This window comes from Balaenoptera physalus, assembly GCF_965194825.1.
Source record: "Balaenoptera physalus genome assembly, chromosome: 14".
NCBI lineage: Eukaryota > Metazoa > Chordata > Mammalia > Artiodactyla > Balaenopteridae > Balaenoptera > Balaenoptera physalus.
Genome location: NC_138893.1, coordinates 36097676 through 36113247, shown reverse-complemented (window position 1 = coordinate 36113247; position 15572 = coordinate 36097676). Strand labels below are relative to the sequence as shown.

At 36.8% G+C, this 15572-nt stretch overlaps 1 protein-coding gene across 3 annotated transcripts in view; it reads right to left on the bottom strand.

The window, feature by feature from the left end:
• PDZD8 (PDZ domain containing 8) overlaps positions 1–15572 on the bottom strand; it is a 96327-nt gene that overhangs the window by 55605 nt on the left and 25150 nt on the right. For 2 of the 3 annotated variants that reach the window (XM_082424751.1, XM_082424750.1), the window contains one exon: positions 5555–5680. The exons of the other annotated variant lie outside the window; for it this stretch is intronic. In XM_082424751.1, coding sequence (XP_082280877.1) covers positions 5555–5680 — 126 coding nt within the window. The remainder of the gene's footprint in view (positions 1–5554; positions 5681–15572) is intronic. 3 annotated transcript variants of the gene reach the window in all.

The window sequence follows — 15572 nt, the reverse complement described above, 5'->3', positions numbered from 1 at the left end:
AGAAAAAGAAATAAAAGGAATCCAAATTGGAAAAGAAGAAGTAAAACTGTTACTGTTGGCAGATGATATGATACTATACATAGAAAATCCTAAAGATGTTACCAGAAAACTACTAGAACTAACCAATAGATTTGGTAAGGTTGCAGGATACAAAATTAATGCACAGAATCTCTGGCATTCCTATACACCAAGCAACGAAAAATCAGAAAGAGAAGTTAAGGAAACAATCCCATTTACCATCGCAACAAAAAGAATAAAATACCTAGGAATAAACCTGCCTAAGGAGGTGAAAGATTTGTACTCAGAAAACTATAAAACACTGATGAAAGAAATCAAAGATGATACAAACAGATGGAGAAATATACCATGTTCTTGGATTGGAAGAATCAATATTGTGAAAATGACTATACTACCCAAAGCAATCTACAGATTCAGTGCAATCCCTATCAAACTACCAATGGCATTCTTCACAGAATTAGAACAAAAAATTTTACAATTCATATGGAAACACAGAAGACCCCGAATAGCCAAAGCAATCTTGAGAAAGAAAAATGGAGTTGGAGGAATCAGGCTCCCCGACTTCAAACTATACCACAAAGCTACAGTAATCAAGACAGTATGGTACTGGCACAAAAACAGAAATACAGATCAATGGTACAGGATAGAATGCCCAGAGATAAAACCATGCACATATGGTCACCTAATTTATGACAAAGGAGGCAAGAGCATACAATGGAGAAAAGACAGCCTCTTCCATATGTGGTGCTGGGAAAACTGAACAGCTACATGTGAAAGAATGAAATTAGAACACTACCTAACACCATACACAAAAATAAACTCCAAATGGATTAAAGACCTAAATGAAAGACTAGACTCTATAAAATTCTTAGAGGAAAACATAGGAAAAACACACTTTGACATAAAATACAGCAAGATCTTTTTTGACCCACTTTTCAGAGTAAAGGAAATAAAAACAAAAATAAACAAATGGGACTTAATTAAACTTAAAAGCTTTTGCACAGCAAAGGAAACCATAAACAAGACAAAAAGACAGCCCTCAGAATGGGAGAAAATATTTGCAAATGAAACAACACACAAAGGATTAATCTCTAAAATATACAAACAGCTTATGGAGCTCAATATCAAAAAAACAAACAATCCAATTAAAAAATGGGCAGAAGACCTAAATAGACATTTCACTAAGGAAGACATACAGATGGCCAAGAGGCACATGAAAAGCTGCTCAACATCACTAATTATTAGAGAAATGCAAATCAGAACTACAATGAGGTATCACTTCGCTCTGGTCAGAATGGCCATTATCAAAAAATCTAGAAACAATAAATGCTGGAGAGGGTGTGGTGAAAAGGGAACCCTCCTGCACTGTTGGTGGGGATGTAAACTGATACAACCACTATGGAAAACAGTATGAAGGTTCCTTAAAAAACTAAAAATAGAACTACCATACGACCCAGCAATCCCACTACTGGGCATATACCCTGAGAAAACCATAATTCAAAAAGAGTCATGTACCACAATGTTCATTGCAGCACTATTTACAATAACCAGGACATGGAAGCAACCTAAGTGTCCACTGAGAGATGAATGGATAAAGAAGATGTGGCACATATATACAATGGAATATTAGTCATAAAAAGAAACAAAACTGAGTTATTTGTAGTGAGGTGGATGGACCCAGAGTCTGTCATACAAAGTGAAGCAAGTCAGAAAGAGAAAAACTAATTCCGTATGCTAACACATACATATGGAATCTAAAAAAAAAAAAAGTACTGATGAACCTAGTTGTAGGGCAGGAAGAAAGATGTAGACATAGAGAATGGACCTGAGGACACAGGGTGGGAGGGGGAAGCTGGGGCAAAGTGAGAGTAGCATCGACATATATACACTACTGAATGTAAAATAGTTAGCTGGTGGGAAGCAGCAGCATAGCACAGGGAGATCAGCTCGGTGCTCTGCAATGACCTAGAGGAGTGGGATAGGGAGGATGGGAGGGAGGCTCAAGAGGGAGAGGATATGGGGACACATGTATGCATATGGCTAATTCACTCTGGTGTACAAGAGAAACTAACAGTACTGTGAAGCAATTATACTCCAATAAAGATCTATTAAAAAAATAAAAAGCTTAAAAAATAAACATTTATAAGAATATTAAGCTAAAACTATAACAACACTAAGTGATCCCTATGATATTATAACAACCTGGACATGTTTAAATAGTGCTCGCTCAAGCAGGAGAAATGTGAATATGTATGCCTAAAGGTTAAAGGTTAAGAACCCAAGAAACTTCAACTCGTGACAGTAAGCTAATTCAAAACGTTATATACATACAAGTGGTCTACGGATATGTTCTAATCTTAATTGGTTTATGTGCTCTTAAAAATTTGATCATTCTAAAACTTTCCTCTATTTGTTTCAAATCTTCTCACATCACTAAGTGAAGTTGTCACGGTAAAAATATCTCAAGATGTCTTAAGCCTTAAATTTCCAAAATTGAAATAAATGATAAGCATTTTTTTGTCCTTCCTCCAAAAAAGGGGGCACTGTTATTTGTTCTTCCATTTTCTCTAGAGTGTCACTTTCTTTCTGTTTTAGAGATTACAATAAACCCCACAAGATGAATTTATATTCAAAAGCAGGAAAAATGAAAATATTTAGATTACAGTAGTATCTCCTCTTTAGTTTGAATCTTACAAACTTGTAATCTATATGAATTGAGAGTTCTTTTTTTTCTACTAACAAAAATGTTCAGAAGAAAAACAACAATGTAAGAAAGATTTTAATAAAAATATGAGAAGAATAAAAAAGCAGGAATAAGTTGAAAATAGTAATTAGTAATTTATTCTCTCCTTCATTAACAATTTTAAGTAATCCTTAAACTGTGTGAATAACACATAGCACCACAACACTAAGCAACTTTACATGGTTGGGTTTATAAAGATAGTGACTAAAACACTATTGAGATAGTATGCTTGTTCCCAAGATTAAGCTGTCACATGGGGAAAGGTGCTGGCCTACAAGGACTAACATGAGAACATGAACTACTGTCCATGCTTTCTCCTTCAACTCTCCAGAAATACTGGTCTTTATTTTTAAATTTTTTGACAAGGTGATACAGTCACAAAAATCAAACAGTATAAAAAAGGTTATAGTGAAAAGTCTGGCTCTCACCTTCACCCCTGTCCATCATCATTAACCCAGTTCCCTCAACCTTTTCCCCATAAAAATTTTTATTGGTTTCTTGTATATTCTTTCAGAGATTTATTACACAGTTCCTTATTAAAATAAAATAGGATACATATACTTCACAAATTGTAATGTTTTTCTTTGTATTACTTATCTCAATTCAACATGACCTAAATAATGCCTGACTACACTCTCTCAATGCCTTCATGCAGTCTTGGCTTCAAGGCTGACCCAAGGATTTAAGTGAGCAGTATCTCAAATAAAGCAAGAGAATGCTGAGCAAAGGAGACAACAATAGCTAGTGGTTAAAAAGCCGCAAACAACAGACATATAATTAATCCATAATCCCATCAGCAACACCAAGACAAAAGAACTAGTTTTTTAAAGTTCCTAGCACAGTACCTATTACACATCATATACACTGCATTAAATATCTGTTCAATGAATCAATCAATCAATCTTCTTCAAGGCTATCTTTGCAAGTTTGGGGATGGGCGGGTGAATAGGTAGGTAGGAATTAACAACAGGAGAGTCAAGAAATTTTGTACAAAGCTGCCTTTAAAATGTTTAGAAGTTGCTATGATTATTTTGGAAAAGGTAATCCAATGTTATGATTTTGATGCCTATGAATCTATAAGAAAATTCACTGAAAGAATCAGTCCAAAATTTCCTCAGACACAGGCCACTTGAAAAACATCCTTCCAAATGATAATATGACAAGCCCAAATTATAATTAGATATTTAATACTTATGCTTACCATAGCGTATTGGCTTAGCTACTTCAAATTCAGACTTATGTAGAACCGTATTTTTTATTGTATATATCATTTTACTGTACATTGCAGTCCCTTTTACAAAATTTACAGCATATTCAGTCTTTCTTTGATAAAAGAATTCCCTTTAAACTAGACTTTCTGACATAATTGTACACAATATTGATTCACTCCAAGACTTAAAAAATATTTAGCATATTATTAGTATACTCAAAATTAACCTATTAGCAAGGATACAGATATATTTGGTATAAAATAAAACCTCTGGACTCAAGCACTTATTTTTTATTATGGGCTGAAAATAAACATAGAGTGATTAAGCATCAAATAAGTGGTCACAGAAATGTAGCATAAGGATAGTATATTTGTAGTTGGAATGATCAGGAGACACAGTAAGGAGGCAGCTTTTAAGGTGTAGCAAGAAAGGCTAGTCTCAAGGAACAGAAGATGGGGTAGGGCCTTCAGCCAGGAAAATAGTGGAGAGTCAACACAGGAGCTTGGTACGTTAAAATATCTAAGGCAGGGAATGGCAAACTATGGTCCATGGGCCAAATCCAGTCCACTGCTTGTTTTTATACGGCCTGTGGGCTACCAATGGTTTTCACATTTTTAAATGGCTGAAAAAAACAAATCAAAAGAACTTTATGACACATAAAAATTATAAAATTCATATAATAAAGTGTTATGGGCACACAGCCATGCCATGCCCATTCATTTACCTGTTGTCTATCTATGACTGCTTTCACACTACAAGGCAGAGTTGAGTAGTTGCAACAGAAACCATGTGAATCACAAAGCCTAAAATATTTACTATCTGGCCCTTTAGAGAAAAAGTTTGCCAACCTCTTCTCTTAGGAAGGCCTATGTGGCTGAAGCACTGTGAGTGAGGGGCTGGGTGGAGAAAGAAACTAGAGAGGTAAAGAGGGGCATGCAAGCCAAGAAAAAGATTTGGGTCTATATTCTAAGAGGAATGGGGAAGCCATTAGAGAATTTTAAGTAGGAAAGTGACGATCAGATATGCATTTTGAAAAGCTCATTCTGGTTGTCATAATGGTAACCAGTGTTAGGAGATAAGTAAGGAGGCTAATGTAGTGAGTAGTTCAAGCAAAGTATGAACACAGCTTAGACTATGGGGCTGGAAAATAAAGAGGCTGGGCAAGATTATTTCTGAGATTCCCTTCCAGCTCTAAAATTTTAAGAATCACAGGAGTTTACAAGTCTGGTTTTGCAACCTTCCAGGGTATTTCCAATTATCAAAAACAGTTCTCAAAACTGTTATGCTATGAACAGCTTTCTAATAGGTAGTAAGAAATATGCCAACAGAGCATTATGTATCTAAAAAGTTTGGAAATTACTGCAGGATAAATGATCACCCCCGCCATTAGAATGCTTTCTAAAATATAGTTTGTATTTTTTATAAGTTGGAAAGGACTACTTTTATGAAATTTACAATTAAAGAATTTACAGATAATACAATATAAATTAACACAGTGGGGAATAAACACAAATACTGCTCAAGTACATTTTCAGTGTACTTTCTTTCCTATAATGTAGTAATGACAAAACAAAGAACATACCTGCTACATTCTAACAATGTAACTTTAAGGCGGCCTTCAGTAAGTGCCCATTGTTGTATATGGATATGCTCTTCATCATCTTCTTCGAATCCTTGCAAGGTTTGGAATGGGAAAAACGGCTTAAACCTGACAAAAGTAAAGATAAGTCTAAATTTCTGAATAATAAACACCACACTTTAAAGCGTAATAACAAAACCTACCTGTAGGAAAACAACACAGAACGAACATCTAATACTGCATGTGCCCTATAAAACCAGAGCTTACCACACTCCCCCATAACTGGCAGCAAATAGTGCTTTCTTGGTGGCACCCAGACTTCCTGGTTTTTTGGCATGCCCTCATTGACAAGGCAGGACACCTAGAACAAAGGAAAAGAAAATCTAGAAGCCACCAGTGGGCCCTGAAACTTGGGTGGGACAGGAGAGAGATTCTTTCTGGACCCGATGGGAAGAGTGTTCCTACAGTAAAAGATCAAAATTCAGAATGCAATGTTCCATGGAAACAATAAAATTGGATAGCAATTAGTACTAGATAATGATAAATAATAATAATAACAACAACAACAATTAACAGCAGCAAAGGTATTTATCAGAGATGTTTACTATTTGCCAGGCAGTGTGCTAAGAGCTTTACATGCTTTATATCTTATTCAATGCTCAAAATCCTGAGTGGGCAATATGATTAGCTTCCCTCTCCAGATGAAAAGAGTGAGGGTCAGAAAGGTTAAAGAATTTGTTCAACATTACACAGTGAGGGGCATAACCAGAATTCAAGCTAGTTTGACTAGTTGACTACGTAACACTTCAGTTACCTATGAATTATTCAGGTCTTTATGTGCTCACTGTTAATACTCTTGGGTTTTATGTAGAAGCTTGTGGTGAGTTATAAACTGTAAGCTTTAAAAACTTTAATTTGAAACATAATTCATACTCCTCCATTAAAGCAAAGGACAAAGAAAATGAGAAAATTGGGCTTGAGGGCCTATAGTTTTCAACTAACCCTACACGCTGTCACTGGACATGACATTTGTCTGCTCAAAAGCTTTAATGCCTTCTCACTAACCACACATAGTATAAAAGATAGTCAAGAGTTCTTGGTTTCATATTCAAGGTCTACCACAATTAATCTTTCCAATGGTATTTTTCCTTATTAGAAACCTTCCAATCTAGGAAGTGTAGTCACCTCATGTACCCAGAAGATGCCATGCATATTCCTGCTTTCTGAAGCCTTTTGTACCAACTGGAGGTTTTCCCTATTCCTCAAAGCCTACCCAAACCCTAAACACTTTCTATAATCAGCTTTAGGTCCTACATCACAGCAGACCACATGCACTGCTTTCACTCTTCTTTATCTTGCAGTCATTTAAATTGCTGGGCACTTATGCCTTGAAATCTCAAATGTGAACTGGTTTCACAATTATCTTTACCCCTCACACACACTATCAGGACTGAAGTATGTATTGATCTGATTTATAAAAATCCAACATAAAAAATGAAACAAACATTTAGAAAATATGAATAGCCCACAACCATTTATACTGAAAGATACTGATAGAGAGGGAGAAATACTATTTTACGGTTTCCCAATGAACAGGATTAAAGAAAAAATTCTTAGGGAAAGATAAGGAGGTATACAGACAATGCTCAGTGCTTTTCTCTTGCTTCTGGAAACAGATGGAAAACAGAAAGCCCCTTTAGTTTCCTAATTTCCATTGAAATCATTTGATTCAGACAGACTGGCACCAAATTTTTAAGAGGGAAAAAGGAAACTACATTTATCATGTTAATACGATGTTGTAGCTGAGTGTTTTTAATAAACAAGCCTTATGGCTCCTGAAGAACATATAACTGTCACTCTATTAAAAAAAAAATCACAAAAAGCACTACATACACTAGCAACTTTGAATATAATAATCCAAGTTTGCTAAATCACAGCTGCTCCATGAATCAACTTTTCTTGTCAAGTATAAAGCTAAAATTAGATTAAAAATTTTCTCACAGGTGTGTGACTTCAATGTTATAAGTAGTAAAGTCTAATTTGGGTTTATTAATGCTTCTAGGGGGTTTGCTAAAAGGATTTATGCACAAAAATAAACTAAAATCAGAAAAAATGTATTCCATTTTAAAATAACATACTAAACAGTGGGATAGAGCTACTTGTTCAACACCCTCTCACCATACACAAAAATAAACTCAAAATGGCTTAAAGGCTTAAACATAAGACACGAGACCATAAAACTCCTAGAAGAGAACATAGGCAAAACATTCTCCGACATAAATCGTACCAATGTTTTCATAGGTCAGTCTTCCAAGGCAACAGAAATAAAAATGAAAATAAACAAATGGGACCTAACCAAACTTACAAACTTTTGCACAGCAAAGGAAACCATAAACAAAACAAAAAGACAACCTATAGAATGGAAGAAAACATTTGCAAACGATGCGACTGACAAGGGCTTAATTTCCAAAATTTACAAACAGCTCATACAACTCAACAACAACAACAAAAACAACCCAATCGAAAAATGGGCAAAAGTTCTAAAGAGACATTTCTCCAAAGAAGAAATACAGATGGCCAAAAGGCATATGAAAAGATGCTCAACACTGCTAATTATTAGAGAAATGCAAATCAAAATTACAATTAGGTACCACCTCACAATGGTCAGAATGACCATCATTAAAAAGTCTACAAGTAACAAATCCTGGGGAGGCTGTGGAGAAAAGGGAACCCTCCTACCCTGTTGATGGGAATGTAAGTTGGTGCAGCCACTGTGGGAAACAGTATGGAGGTTCCTCAGAAAACTAAAAATAGAATTACCATATGATCCAGCAATCCCACTCCTGGGCATATATCCAGACAAAACTATAATTCAAAAAAATACATGCACCCTTATGTTCATAGTAGCACTATTCACAATAGCCAAGACATGGAAACAACCTAAATGTCCATTGACAGATGAATGGATAAAGAAGGTGTGCTAAATATATACAATGGAATACTACTCAGCCATAAAAAAGAACAAAATAATGCCATTTGCAGCAACATGGATGCAACTAGAAATTATCATACTAACTGAAGTAAGTCAGAAAGAGAAAGACAGATACCATATGATATAACTTATATGTGGAATCTAAAATATGACACAAATGAACCTATCTATGAAACAGAAACAGAACCATGGACATAGAGAACAGACTGGTGGTTGTCAAGGGGGAGAGGGTTGGGGGAGGTATGGAGTTGGAGGTTGGGGTTAGCAGATGTAAGTTTTTATATATAGAATGGATAAACAACAAGGTCTTACTGTATAGCACAGGGAACTATATTCAATATCCTGTGATAAACCATAATGGAAAAGAATGTCTATGCGTATAACTGAGTCACTCTGCTGTACAGCAGTAATTAACACAACATTGTAAATCAACTATACGTCAATAAAACAAAACAAAAGCTATTTGTTCAAGCTACTAAACAGAAACCAAACATTCACAAAGAACACTTGGTTTTCAAAACTTTTAGTCCAAGTCTTTAAATAGCCCAAACTCATAAAGGAAGCCAAACAATGAAGTAGGCTACTTCTATCCCTTCCTTTTATCTTCCCATCATACCACAAAATCCTTCCTTCATTAGCCTATATCTCCTGTGAACCTATCAACTTAAAAATGTCATTGTTTTCTCACTCAAGTTCCCTTTCTTTTCCCCCTCACTCAAACCTTCTTTTACAAGCTATCTGTACTTCCTCTTGTAGAAAACTTTAAACACCAACCTGGGAAGATGGACTTTTATAATGACAGCATGAGACACTCCATTGACCTGCTCCCAGTGAAGCTGGTGAAATTATTAAAACAAATATTAAAGCCTCTGGAAATGGTCCTAAGGGCAAACAAAGAAACGTCCATTCAAGAAAACCTATAGAAATACGGTAAGAAAGGTGAGAGTCTGTGGTGTTGGAGCCAAGATTGCTCAGCAGGGAAGAGATTCCACTCTGGACTGCTGAAGTGAAGAACACAGGCTGCCTCACTTCCCCAGCACCCTGTCAGAGGGCTTTCTTCCTGGTTAAGAGCAGGGCATCAATGTTTCTCATCTGGCCCTCGATCACCTATTACTAGGCTAAGTTCCAGGAAAGAATGGTCAAGAAGTTGGGAGCGCCTTTCTTTGACCGAGTTCCCACTTGAGAAACAGAGACTCTACCTTGGGCATAGCACACTAAGAATACTGAAGCCTTGATTGTCCTTGCCCTGGCTCATGAAACAGTGGTTCTATGCCAAGAGAGGCAAGCCAAGAGAACCTCAGGCTGCTACCACCCCTCATCCCACCTCCATCTAGTGTCCAACAGCTAGAGTGGGGGTTTCACTCACAGAGAAGCTTGCCATTGTCCCCAACCCTAGCTCCAGAGCCCTGGCTCAAAGATTTTGCTGAGGGAGAAGGAGAGGGAAAGGCAGGACATAAAACAGCTCCTAAACTCTTCCCACACTTTGATTGGATTTGTGTGTAGAACAATGTCCCAGGGCATTGTTGAAAACAAAAGGCACAATGTCAGAGACTTAACACTCCACTAAAATAATCCAGGCAAATCACTAAAACACAAATAAATAAATAATAAATCCTGGGAGAGGGGGACCAGTATCCAGAGTTACTACAATATATTATCTAAAATATTTGGTTTCCAACAAAAATTATGAGGCATATAAAGAAACAGGAAAGCATGCTCCATAAAGCAGAAAGAAAGCAGTCAGCACAAACTGCCAGTTAAAGTGACCAGGTATTGGGCTTCACAGAAAAAGACTTCAAAATAGCCCTTACAAATATGTTCACAAAAAATTTTTTAAAGCATGATTAAAGAAGTAAAGGGAGGTATTATGACAATGTCACATCAAATATATAATATCAATAGATATAAGAATAATTTTTTAAAAAAACAAGTGGAAATTCTGGAGTTGAAAAATACAATAGGGACTTCCCTGGGGCACAGTGGTTAAGAATCCACCTGCCAACGCAGGGGACACATGTTCAATCCCTGATCTGGGAAGATCCCACATGCCGCGGAGCAACTAAGCCCGTGTGCCACAACTACTGAGCCCGTGCACCACAACTACTGAAGCCTGCACGCCTAGAGCCCGTGCTCTGCAACAGGAGAAGCCACCGCAATGAGGAGTCTGTGCACCACAACGAAGAGTAGCCCCCGCTCACCGCAACTAGAGAAAGCCCGCGTGCAGCAACAAAGACTCAAAGCAGCCAAAAAAAAAAAAAAAAAAAAAGTACAATGCAATTTTGAAGTTCACCAAAAGGGTTCTGAATAGTACATATGAACTGTCAGAAGAAAAAAAAAGTAGTGAATTCAAAGACAGAGCAACAGAGGTTATGTAAGCCAAAGAACAGAGGAAAAAAAATGAAGAAAAATAAACTGAGCCTTAGAGAAATCATACCATTAAGTATACTAACATACACATAAAGGGAGTGCCAGCAGGAGGGGAGGGGAGAAGAGAGAGAAGAGCAGAAAAAAAATTCAAATAGAGGTAGGTAGCTAGTAAGCCCCAAAGCCACAAATTATGTGATTTCATTCTTATGAAAATCCAGAATAGAGAAATCTATACAGACAGAAAGTAATCAGTGGTTGCTTAGGGTTGGGGGTGGTAGGTGGGCTAGGAGGATGATGGGTTGAGGGTATGGGGTTTTGTTTTTGAGGTGATAAAAATGTTCTAAAATGACTGTGGTGATAGTTGTAATATATCTGTGAATGTACTAAAAACCACTGAATTGTAGGTTTAAATAGGTGAATTATACGGAGTATGAATTATATCTCAATAAAGGTACTTTGAAAAAAACTTAACCCAGTTACCCAGAGATAATTGCTCTTGTCATTGCTTTGGTATGTAAATGTTTAGTTAGAATTATCTGATTAAAGAAACAAAACCATAAATGACACAGCTCCATTAAAATAACTTAAAGCCCCTTTTAAGGCTTATGAAAAACACAGATTTGTTGAATGGCTACCATACCAGGTACTGACTGTATAAAGCATTTATTTGCTCACTTAATCCCCCCAAACCAGGCATTAGCACACTGTACATAAGGAAACAGTCCTAGAGGTCTCACCAACACTATACACTGGAGCCAAAACTGGAACCTATATTAGCTTCCTAGCACTGCCACAACAGAATATCACAGACTGGGTGGCTTAAAAAACGGAAACTTATTTTCTCACAGTGGAAGTCTAAGATCAAGGTGCCAAGAGGGCTGGTTTCTGGTAAAACCTCTCTCCTTGCTTACAGACAGCCACCTTCTTGCTGTAGCCTCTCACGACTTTTTTCTCTGCACACATACTCCTGGTATCTCTTCCTTTTCTTTTTAGGGCACCAGTCCTATTGGATTAGAGCTCCATCCTTATGACCTCATTTAACTTAAATTACCTCCTTAAAGGTCCTATAACCTCAAATACAGTTACACTGAGGGTTAGGGCTTCAACATTTTAGGGGACACAATTTGTCCATAAAAGAACTCAAATATAACTCTGGAGCCTCGTCTATAGTTCCTGAGGCTGATTTGATTACCGACCTGTTTTCTGCTGGAATACACGCTCTAAACCTGGTCTGAAGTTATCTGACAAGGATGGTCATGGTTTCACGTATATTACTGTGCTTGATCCTCACTCACAATAACATGGTGAGGCACGGTTGCAAATCATTTCCCCATTTCACACAACAGGTTCAGAGAGTACAAAGAGCCTTGCTGCAGACTGCATACTTTATTAAAAAGTTACATGAAGATACATGCCAGCAAAATGAGGGCCTAAAGCAAGAAAGAAGAAAGTGATCCAGAAAATAGTGGATCCAAGTCAAGAAGGCAATGATGTCCTAAACCCAGATGACAGAGGTCTGGCAAACCAAGAGAGAAGTCCAATTTGGGGAAGGTGATGAAAACTCCAAGAAGGAGATCTCCAGGAAATAGGGAATGAATAGAAGAGGCAGAAGACATGAGAAGGAAGAGGTTCATTTTTTCAATTAAAGCTTGACGATTTGGTTAAGGCAACTTGGTAAGAGAATAAAAAAGAATTCAAGCTTGACTCTAGGAACATAGTGCTTTAATGGCATAAAGATTTTGAAACTGGAATATAGAAAACGAAGCATAAACTTGCATATTAGGCAGCTCTGCAATAAAAAAAATTGTATAGACCTAACAATAACATAAATATTTCAATCAAGGAAGATTTAAGTCTGAACAGAACATAAATGTTATTATATATAAATAAGGATGTAGTTCAATGAATGAATTGAAAATAGTGACATAACTAGATTGGGAAAAGACAGAAGGGAAGGTGAGAGAGGATATCACTTAGCTAAATCTTCATCTATCTTAGCAGGAAGTGAATCAATAGAAAACATCTAAAGTAGCTGAATCAAGACAGCTGTATGACTTTGTTGAGCAAAATATAGGTAACATCATAATTAATTACTATAGCTAACATTTACTGAGTACTTACCACATAATAAAAGTCATTATATTTATTAATTCTCACAATTCTATGAGATAGGTACTATAATTAATCTCCATTTTGTAGATGAGGAAATTGAGACACAGGTTAAATAACTTGTTCAAGGTTACACAGTTAATAAGTAGTGAAGCCAAGAAAAGAATCTAAGCAGCCTGGCTTCAAAACCTGTGTTATTAATCACTGCCTCTTAAAAGTTGTTAAAAATAGAAATAGTACTTATGGTTGCTTCTGAAGAGTGTGACCTAGGGGAGGAAAGTAGAGGGTTTAGGGAAGTAATTGTTGATTTTAATTCTAAGTCCTTCTGTTATATTTGATTTTTAAATTATGTACATTAACTCAAATGAAAAGACAGACAATATCAAATGTTGAAAATGATGTGAAACTGCTAGTGTGCCGTAACTACTTTGAAAACTGTGTGGCAATTATCTGCTACACAGGGATAGATGCTTAACCTATGACCCAGCAATCCTAGATAGCCAATAGAAATATGCATAAATCTTCACCAAAAAACATGTATAAGAATATTCATAACAGCAATATCCAACTGTCCATCAACAATAGAAGGGATAAATTGAGGTACATGTGGAAGACGCCACAGCAAATATAATAAACAAACTACATCAATACACAATAACATGAATTAATCTCACAAACATACTGTTGAGTCAAAGAAGCTAGAAAAACGATGAGTGTAAACACTATGGCTCAATTTATGTACAGTTAAGAAACAGGCACCTCCCTGCCCTGCACCCAGGGCAATGGTGGTAAGAAGTCAGGAGAGTAGTTACTCTTAGGCAGAGCAGGGAAGGTAGCGTAGCATATGAGGGACTTTCTGGTTGCTGGTAATAATTTTATTCCTTGTTCTGAATGCTGTTTTGTTCATTTTGTAAAAATTCATTGAACTAAATTTTTACAGTTAGTATACTTTTTAAGCAGTGAGTTACACTTCAGTAAAAGTTTAAAAGAAAAAACATGTTTAATTTAAAAATATGTGTTACTCTGATAACATTTTAAAAATACATATTTAAAATTTTACACCTACAAGAGACGCCAAGCCTTCTTCTCATATGTGGATCTGAGATACTCTTTTTTAACATCTAAAATATGTTTTTGCTCCAAGATGTTTCTTCAAGACTGTTCTATAAGCACCCTGAATGCCAGCTGGTGACATCTCCATCACATGGCAGCAGTAAAACCGTTTGCAAACACTGTGATCTTTAGAGAAAAAGGGTTTACTACAAACCCAATATAAAAATATTCTGCAGTCTAAATCTACTCTTAACTTCAGCATGGGTTCTTGTGTCCTTGCCAAAATAATAAATCTGCTAGAGTTTTCAACTCAATAAAAGGGAAAACTTTCTAACAATTAGAGCCAGTCAAAAAGGACACAACTGTCTCAATGCACTGCACGCCTTCTATCTCTAAAAATATTCAGGTAGAGGTTGGATGAGGCTTCGTCAAGGAGGGAAGGTGTTGTATAAAGAACACAAAATTTAGGGCTTCCCTGGTGGCACAGTGGTTGAGAGTCTGCCTGCCAGTGCAGGCGACACGGGTTCGGGCCCTGTCTGGGAAGATCCCACATGCTGCGGAGCGGCTGGGCCCGTGAGCCACAGCTGCTGAGCCTGTGCATCTGGAGCCTGTGCTCCGCAACGGGAGAGGCCACAACGGTGAGAGGCCCACGCACCGCGATGAAGAGTGGCCCCCGCTTGCCGCAACTGGGGAAAGCCCTTGCACAGAAGCGAAGACCCAACACAGCCAAAAAATAAATTAAAAAAACAACAACACAAAATTTAGAATCATACAAACAAACATAGATTATGGTCCCAACTCCTAGAGATTTGTTTCAGAATAATCAAGGGAGGGGAGCGTGGGAAGATACAGATGATCATAAGTGGCCACAAGTTAATGATTGTCTGGCTACATATAATGGGGGTTCACTGAATTCTTAACTTTTGAGTAAGTTTGAAATTTCCCATAATGGAGAATTAGAAGAAGTTTGTTGTGTATACTAAAACAACTTGGGTTCTCTCTTCCTGTTTCCTTTCTCTTCTATATTTTCCTTAGCAACATCATTTGCTCTCACTGCTTCTATAAATTCCATATATTTATGCTTAAAAGTAAACGGAACACCTTTTCTTCCAACTTGTTCCTCCTCTCCTGTTTTACTGGCACCACTGATTTCATAGACTCTAAGAAACCTGAAGTTACCTTTTACTTCCCCCTTTCTCACAACCAGCCAGTTCCACCTCCATTTCCCCAACTTCATATTGCTAAAATATGTCTTCTACTTTTCTTCTGTGTTCCCCACTGGCTTGGTTCAGGTTTTCAACGATTACTTAGAATTTTATGACTTCTAAAATTGTGTTTCCTCTTCTTAAAAAAGACTATTTTCCTATATTTATTTATTTTTATTTTTTATTTTTTAATGAACATTTAAGGTTCATATACAAAACCTAACAGAGCAATAAGTCAATCATGAAATAAAATGGAAAATAACTCATTTACAATTTCTCACCACTGAAGCACTAC